A 9,250-nucleotide genomic window follows, 5' to 3' on the forward strand; every position below is an offset into this window, starting at 1 on the left:
ATTAAAAACCTTACAAGGAAAACTCAGGAGGACAAAACCTTGTGAGAAAAAAAGAGTACATCGCGTATTAACTCCCCCTACTGACAACATCAATTTAGAGACTAGAATCTTTGTTTTTCAGCTTGTGCACCATCTTCTTGAAAGTTGTAGTTGGTATAGACTTGGTGAATAAATCAACAGTAATATTACTTGAACAAACCTCTTGCATGTTGATATCACCATTCTTGGGAGCTCATGAGTGTTAAAAACCTTGATGAAATATGTTTCCTTCTATCTCCTTTTATGAATCTTCCCTTCAGGTTCAAAGATTTCTTCAAGTTCCTTACTTTAACTTCTTTAAACAAATAATATATTCCCTTTTGAAAACTCTTTAAGAGTTTCAATTATAGTTATCAACTTGCATAACAATACTTGTATATGCTCTATGCATTTTGAATCTATTTAATCCTTATAAGGATGATAGAGAAATTTCCAAAAAACTTGTATATGATTTAGATTTTGAACACATTGCATATTTTCATATCAATTTTGTCAAGTGACAACATTCAATATTAGATGTATGTCATCTTCTAGTGCCTAAATTGCAAGTCAAATAAATTTTACGCTTACCAAGATGCATCATTCCACTTTTCACTTGATAATTATTTCTACATCAGCATGCTTAAATAGATATAGAATTCATATCATCGTAATATTTTACAATATTGCACGTCATGGTATCAAAGATATCGTCAACGATATATCATTTTGTATCGATTCTCAGTACGACATAACTTCTTGAGATCTCATCACTTTATTATTATTAGGTAGCTACCCCTCTCATGAGGTTTCATAAAGTGTTGTGTCGTAGGCTCTCCAAGAGCACATTATCTCCTTATTATGATCATTTTGATTCTTTGATCCTTCCCCTTTTTCAAGTATTATTTTATTTAGAGTTGATTATTCTATCATGCTTCATGCATGTCATATCCGGAGCCTAAAGGGTAAAAAATGTTAACAAAAATTCCAAAACGATATATGAAATTTCTTTTTAACCAAAAGGGCAAAATCGCTCGCGAAGTAGCGATTTTGTCCACTGAAAAAAGTAAAATCGCTGCTATAGCAGCGATTTGTTAAATTTGTTTTTTTTTTTAAAAAAAAATTATAACAAAATCGCTCCCTCGGAAGCGATTTTCAAAATAAAAATCTTTTTTTAAATATTTTTTGATATGTCGCTGCTTAGGCAGCGACTTGTGTATAATTTTTTTTAATTAATATTTTTTGTTTTTTTTTTATAAAAAAAGTTTAAATCAATTTTTTAAATCAAATAGCTGCCAAAGCAATGATTTTTAATTAATTTTTTTAAAAAAAATAAATAAATAAATCGCTGCCATTTTTTTAGTGATTTAATTTTTAAAAATTAAAAAAGAAATAATTAAAAATTGCAGCAATGTAATTTTAAAAAAATATTTTTTTCATTTAAACTTTTTTAAATAAAAAAAGCAAAAAAAAAAAATAAAAAATTAAGGTAATGTCGCTGCATAAGCAGCGACTTACTTAAAAAGGTATAAAAAAAAATTTGAAAATTGAAAATTGCTCCCTCGCGAGCGATTTTGCCCTTTTGGTTTAAAAGAAATTTCATATATCGTTTTAGAATTTTTGTTAACATTTTTTACCCTTTAGGCTTCGAACTCGACTTTATCCTTAAGGGACATTCCATAGATGTATTTACAACTCTTGTGTTGCTTCTAGTCTCCCCCTTATGTTAGACAAACTAACATATATCACAATTTTTGGAGAATCTATCTTTGTGCATCATTGTATATTCGTTGATTATATACTACATCTCAAAATAATCAGATGAAAAATATTTGTTCCCTGACCACAAATCAATTGAAATAAAATCTGATCGTAATTTGTTGGTTTAATGCATACAATTAATTTTGTATGCGGTATCATATTTCAGATCAACACATGGAGCTTTATTTTCATAAGCAATGATTTCACTATCTCAGACATTAAATGTCACAACATCTTCAGTATTTATCAATATTATCAAGATAAATTGTCTTGATTACATATTCTGAAATTGTGCTCTTAACTCAATTATTTTTGCTCAAACAATTTTGTGAATGTCAAACTACAGGTTGACAACAAACGCACATGTGATTATCTTATAGATGCATCTTTTTATTATGTCACATGATAGGTGAACAAACCCATATTCACCTTTTATACTTTTCAGAATTCAGGGATTTAGTTCTAACATTAGTTGATCAAATCAACTTATCACAAGTACAAGTAACATATAGAATTCTTGAAGAATTTCAAATTCTCTAATGTATGTCCATCACCGTGTATGCACAACTTTGGTATTATCAATTATTCATGTCGACGAATAAAAATATTAGTACTTGTAAACTCAAAGTTTACTGTGGCAATGCCTTTTGCTTTAGTAAATTTCTAATTCACTATTATAGGAGTAAATTTTAATTTTATTACTGTGAGAGTAATTTTTGGATTTATTTCTTCTCAACTTGCCTTGATAACAAATAGTACAAGTAAATTCACCATTTAAAAGAATCTGTAAGTTATTTAGTGGATGTCTATTCAAATTATTTATAATTCACCTTATCATTATAGACTCATGATGTCCCATACAATCATGCAAAAGTAAAACAGTATTGAAATTTGTATTAGAATGTGCCTCAATTGCACTAATTACTATCCAATAAAAGTCAAAAGACAAAGTATGAAACTTTTCTTTAACATATGTCTGCCAAGAGACAATCTTGGAGATACCACATCTACAATCAAAGATTGCGATCTTTTTCACTCCTAGCATGATGCCTTACACCTCATTCACTTTAAAGACTGGTTGGGATCTGTATTTTTACCATTTGTTAAAAGCTCTCATTCTTCATGAATAGAACACAATCATCTAAACATCAAATTTTGATAACTTAGTACCTCATTCCATATTCATGTGCATCATTTAATCAATTGTTTTCTTTTAGACATTTATGCACTGCTACATTCACTTCGAAAAATGAATCTTCTTCAACGAGATATATTTTTCATGACTAATTTCTATCAAAAACTCATTATTTGCCTTAGTCATCATTATATAATCAATATGGTGCATTGAGACTCAAACTCAACGTCTTATGTCATAAATCAGTGAGGGACTTGAACGCAACATCTTTCATCACAGAGCATCAAGACTCATGATGTCTTACCCTCTTGATGCAATTGGACATGAATCCATCGTCTTATGTTTTTGGTGCGATAGAAATTAAATTCACCGTCTTATCCACAATGAGGCTCAACCTCAAGCCTTCAAAATAATAGTAACTTTATCACTTTTGATGATCATCAATATGATCGTACATTATAATTACACACAAAATTGAGATTATTGATTTATTATAATCAATATTAATAGTTAATTCCAATAATAAAAAAAAATATTAATAGTTAATAGACATAGCTTTATAGATCACGTACCTCTTATAAAGGTTGAAAATATATCTTTCACTAAATTGTGCTTATTTAATTATTGAAATAAATTAAGGAATTCTCTTCCCAATCGGTTAAAATTAAACGTATAGAAAGTCGACAAGTCTCTTTAAATACTTACTTTAGATGGTACGTCCAGATCTGTCACATAAATAATTATAACATAAAGATAAATCATACCTTGAAGATATAATAACATTATTGCATAACTTATGCAAGATCTATTTTGCACTTTTCCCGTCTTCTTTGTTATCATTCTTTAAGAATAAAATAATCGTACAAATAACGTGTTATGAAACTATATGAATTTAGAAGAAGAATAAAGTAGGGAGAAGAGAAAAGATTTCTTATTCATCTTGAAATATATTCAAAGTTTCATAGATCTTTCTCAAATCTTATTTACAATGAAGGAATATCTCTTTATTTATAGGGGAAACCTAACTAGATCTCCAGGTAGAATTTCTAACCATATCCTAAAAGGACTCCACATAATTAGACATTCACTATGATACAAGTATGTTTATAACACTTTTAGAATTTTTAGAGAATTAATTTTTTTTAAAAAATAATAGAAATAAAAAAGTTAAAACAAAGAAGTAAAACTAAAAAAAAAAAGAAATTAAAAAGTAATTAGCTAATATTAATAATTTCTCCTTATAAATTGGACAGTGTAATTATCTCCTGCCAGTTACACAAATTATCTGAATACTAACTAGTTACATGTCCAAGTAAACACAATAAATAATATAATTATACTCAATTTCACCAAATTCAATTATAACACGCCCAAAATCTTATACTAAAAATGTTTAATTTTCTCTTAAAAATATTTTTATACTTTATGCTTTTTGCTGAAGAGATTGAGATGAATTTTTTAATATCAGATCCCCGTGTTTAATGCTTAAGATCTGGCAGGTTTTAATTGACAATTGTGGTAGGTTGAAAGATCCGAAAGGCATAGTGCTTAAATTATTAATTAGAGTAATGGGAAAAGCACCTCGAAATTATTAAGCACGTTCAGCTATTATTTATTCATCTACTCCTACTTTATTATAACGCCTGTTTCACGTATAGGCGTTCCTATTCCCATCTACTTCTTTCTTCATTTAATTTAAAAAGTCAAAGAAATAATTTCTAATTTATTTTTATTACTTTATTAATTAAGTTATGTTGATTAACTTCAAAACATTAAAGTTGTTATAATCGAATAGTGATATAGTAAATTGTGATTTTTTAAATTTTCTTCATTTCATATATTTTATATTAACTGAATTGTTAAATATAAACCTAATAAGAACAAAAAAAATAGGACATGAATTTAACTCTCTTTTTCTTAATATCAAACTATTTTTTAAAAAATAAATAGTTTAAATTAAATTATAATATGAACAATTAACTTCGTTAAAATTATCAAGTAGAAAAAGTAAAATGAAAGAAAATTTTAATAACTTTCTTGAAATTTGAATATAATTGGCTAAGAGAAAATCTATCAATTTAGTTATTGTTGAAGTGGACTACTTACTAGAGAATATTTCAAGTTAAAAGCAAGTACTTTATAATATATATATAAGGGGTCCACTGTAGCTTGATCCCATCTATAAATAAAGTACTACTATATCTTTTTTAAATAAAAAAACTACTACTATATCTTTTTTTAAATAAAAAAACTACTCCTATATCAATATCATACAACTATTATCACAATATCAATTTTCCTTTATCCTTTCATTTTCTAGAGAAAGAGCACAAGGCGCCATGGGAGTAGCAGCTCAAGTTAACCAAATGTGGTTCAATCTCATGATCGTCCTCTTCTTCGTCTCTATTTCTTCTATTTCTGCTGTAAGTTACTCTACTCTTCATACAATTGTGCTAGATCTATTCTATTTTACTTTTACTTTGCAATTGCTTATTCGATGAGGGGAAATGCAGGAAGATTGTGTTTACACAGCTTACATTCGCACTGGTTCAATCATAAAAGCTGGTACCGATTCAAACATTTCGTTGACTCTCTACGATGCCAATGGCTATGGACTTCGAATAAAAAACATAGAGGCCTGGGGTGGACTTATGGGTCCAGGTTACAACTACTTTGAAAGAGGAAACTTGGATATCTTCAGTGGGAAAGGTCCTTGTGTGAATGGACCGATCTGTAAAATGAATTTGACTTCAGATGGTACTGGACCACACCATGGATGGTACTGTAACTACGTGGAAGTCACCGTTACCGGAGCTAAAAAACAATGCAACCAGCAGTTGTTCACCGTGAATCAGTGGCTGGGCACTGATGTTTCGCCGTATAAGCTAACGGCCATCAGGAATAACTGTAAGAACAAGTATGAGTCCGGTGAGCTAAAGCCCCTTTATGATTCTGAATCATTTTCTATAGTTGATGTAATTTAATTGGGCCCAGAATATCTGTTTGATTTTCTTCTCTCTCTTAGTGAGAGTGGGAAAATATAGGCGTGAATTTGGTGATGATTAACGCATGTCTTTGCTGTCATGGACATTTTGAATAACTCAATAAAGAATCTCTCCTCTTTCTCTGTTTTTCCTAATTTGCCCATACTCTCGGAAAGAATTGTGACAATTTTTTCTTTTAAATACTCTCGTTGTTTCCTTAAAAAAATGATCTAATTTGAGTTGACTCGGAATTTAAGAAAATAAAAAAAATTTTAAATTTTGTAATCTTAAAATTAAAGTTATATCAAATAACAGTGTTGTCATTTAATCTTCTGGTTTTATATATATCATGTAAAAAGATGAAATTAAAATGTTATAAAAAAAGAGACCATTCTTTTTAAACAGACCAAAAAAAGGTCGTTCTTTTTTAAAATAAAGAAACTACTTGCTAGAACAATACAATACATGAAAACTTACATAAATATACTATAAATTAAAAATATTTATCATTTATAGTAATAATATTTTTTCACTTGATCAATTTAATATATTTATAATAAATCTTACTCTTCCATTTAAAAAAAGATGACTTAGTTTGACTTGGAACGGAGTTTAAGAAAAGTAAGATGACTTTTTAATCTTGTGATTTTAAATTAAAATTATGTCAAATGTACCAAAATGTTCTTTAATGTTGTGGTCTTAAACATGTCACATTGAAAGTTAAAGTTAAAATGTTGCCAAAAAAAAAGAGAAAGGAGTCATTCTTTTTTAAACAAACTAAAAAGGAAATAGGGTCAATCTTTTTGAAATAGAGGAAGTAATTTATATTACAAAGAATAATTTATTATTCACATATAATACAAGTTTTATTGATAGATAATACATTTATCATATAATACACTTACGATAGAATGTGATCAATTTCTGACCAAAGCAGAATATACCTTTAAAAATAGTTATAATACATATATATTTCATATTTAATTCACTTTTAAAAATATTGCAAATTTAACATAATATTATTATAAATGATATTAAATAAAAAAATATCGCTAAAATCGTAATTAATTATTAAAAGATACCCATCTAAATAACTTTTCATACCATATATTTATACAACTTAATGATACTTAAACCTAGCTAATTATGTCTAATTCAAATATTTAGCTAATTAATTAATATCAAGACAATTTAATTTAATATTTCAATATGGGTTGTTAGGCAGCCATAAGGTAACATCTCCTGTCAAATTGACGTTGAGTATCACATAGCAACAATTCAGAGAGAAGAAATGGATGGTGTAATCACTTCATAGCCTTATGGTGGGAAGGAACATGTCTAATAGTGAGAAATCTTATCGGTATTTAGGTCCCCGATATAGTCCAGTCTCCATCAATTGTTAGCTTTAAAAAAAATAAAAAAAAATGAGACTTATATTTATTTTTTAATTTTATAGTTATGTCTCTAAAGATTTGTACACGTAACAAGTAGATTTGAAGAGTTCTAATAAAAGAATTTTTTTTCGTGTTAACTTGTTCTTGTTTTTATTGTTTTCTAATTTTTTTTCGTTTTCGTTGGATCGAAACTGACTTGTCTTGGTGAGAAAAGACAAGTGTCATCACGTTCACTTTTGAATTTGTGAGCATTAGAGATACATTTGGTAATATATATTTTTACAATATGATTTTCCGATATATATATATATATATATATATATATATATATATATATATATATATATATATATATATATATATATATATATATAAAATCATTGACTAGTGAGTAGGGTGTGAACAAGAAATCTTAATGATACCAAAAAAATATATTTATACCATTATAATATTATTAACTAATGAGAAATTTTTAAACAAAAAACTTTTGATACATACGGTATTTGATTTAGTATGAGTTAAACAAAATTAATTGAAAGAGTATATAGTGTAATTATTTAGTGAGGTATAAATATAAAAAAACATATATTTATGATTATTTTGCTTTTATAGTGTATTTGCATGTTTTCCCTTATTATATTACGTAACTAAACAATATTCTAGCCAAATAAATACACAAACAAAGAAGGAAAAGGTCCAACCCATTTTTAAAGTACAAATAACTTAAATACACAATTATAAGTTTATTATTCTCTTATTTATTTTTTAATGAATTACATAATTCTCTCTTTTTTTTTTAAATTTTAATAGAAGTTTAGAGATACATAACGTTCTCTCTTCTATGATACACGTTTTCCCAATATCATGCCTATTTTTTCTCCACTAAAACACTCAATCTTCTGAATCACTTTTTGAATTTTGAATTATTACTTTTAATCAAACATGTTTCACAACATTTACTATGCAATTTTGAATTTCAAAATTCAAAAATATGAAATTTGTGAAAATTGGAACTACCATTGTTCTTTGGTTCTTTTTCTTCTTCTTACTCCATCATCCGTTGTTCTTTTATTCTTCTTTTTTTCTTGTTCATCATTATATTAGATCATATTAATGGATCCTTTTACGAATCGGAGAATTTATGATTTGGACGATGAAAATTGAAAAGAAAATAGAAAAAAGTCTTTACATGATCCTTTGGATGTTCGGAAGGATTCAAACAAAGATATTCCGGAATCCTCTAAATCAAAGGTTGCACAAATACACAAACAAAATAGAAAAGCATCAACAACCATTATTGCCAGGCCAACATTACTTCGGGTATGTCTTTTTTTATACTTCTTTTAAAATTGTTTTTGAAGTTATAGTACATTTGATAAACATTGTTATAATGTGTTATAATGTTTATTCGATTTCATGATACAAGAATTAATTGTGTGTTAGATGATTTTCAATGTATAATGAGTATTTAAAAATTGTTATCATATATCAGACAATAAGTTTAATACATATCGACTCAGTGTGTTATAGTGTTTAGTCGATGTATTGATACATGAATTAGATGTATATCATATGTTTTTTATATAGTATGAACTTTTTGAAAACTGGTATCATGTATCAGTAAGGAATTAGTTGTTTATTTAGTATAAGATTTATATTCAATATCGTTAATTTTTTTTTTCAAATTGCAGCCACTCAAGTACAAGATAAAAAAGATACCAACGCATCCCATAAGGTTTTCTGTCAATTTTAACAACACTTTTTTGAAAGATTTTGAACAATATATAGAGAATGTAATTCAACTATTTAGGGATACAATTTTGGACCATTTTTAGATATTACTAAATGTAATTTTTAGGGCCAAATCACTAAGTGCTTGCTGTTGTTAGAGTTGAAACAAGACAACCCTAATGTGTTGCATATTAGACATATAAATGGGTGTATCCTGAAATTTGATA

The 9,250-nt window shown here is 27.4% G+C and overlaps 1 protein-coding gene across 1 annotated transcript; it reads left to right on the forward strand.

Moving 5' to 3' along the window:
• The first annotated feature begins 5,253 nt into the window (after nt 1-5,253).
• LOC543932 (wound/stress protein) lies at nt 5,254-5,898 on the forward strand. Its single transcript, NM_001247603.1, has 2 exons — nt 5,254-5,337; nt 5,428-5,898. The coding sequence occupies exons 1-2, from the start codon at nt 5,254-5,256 to the stop codon at nt 5,896-5,898; spliced, it is 555 nt and encodes a 184-aa protein (NP_001234532.1).
• Nucleotides 5,899-9,250: the final 3,352 nt, after the last annotated feature.

Source organism: Solanum lycopersicum, chromosome 3 (genome assembly GCF_036512215.1).
Source record: "Solanum lycopersicum chromosome 3, SLM_r2.1".
NCBI classification, from domain to species: Eukaryota; Viridiplantae; Streptophyta; class Magnoliopsida; order Solanales; family Solanaceae; genus Solanum; species Solanum lycopersicum.

Coding starts and splice junctions, on each gene's coding strand:
- LOC543932 (NM_001247603.1), top strand. CDS start 5,254: ATGGGAGTAGCAGCTCAAGTTAACCAAATGTGGTTCAATCTCATGATC. Junction 5,338..5,427: donor CTATTTCTTCTATTTCTGCT/GTAAGTTACTCT, acceptor GGGGAAATGCAG/GAAGATTGTGTTTACACAGC.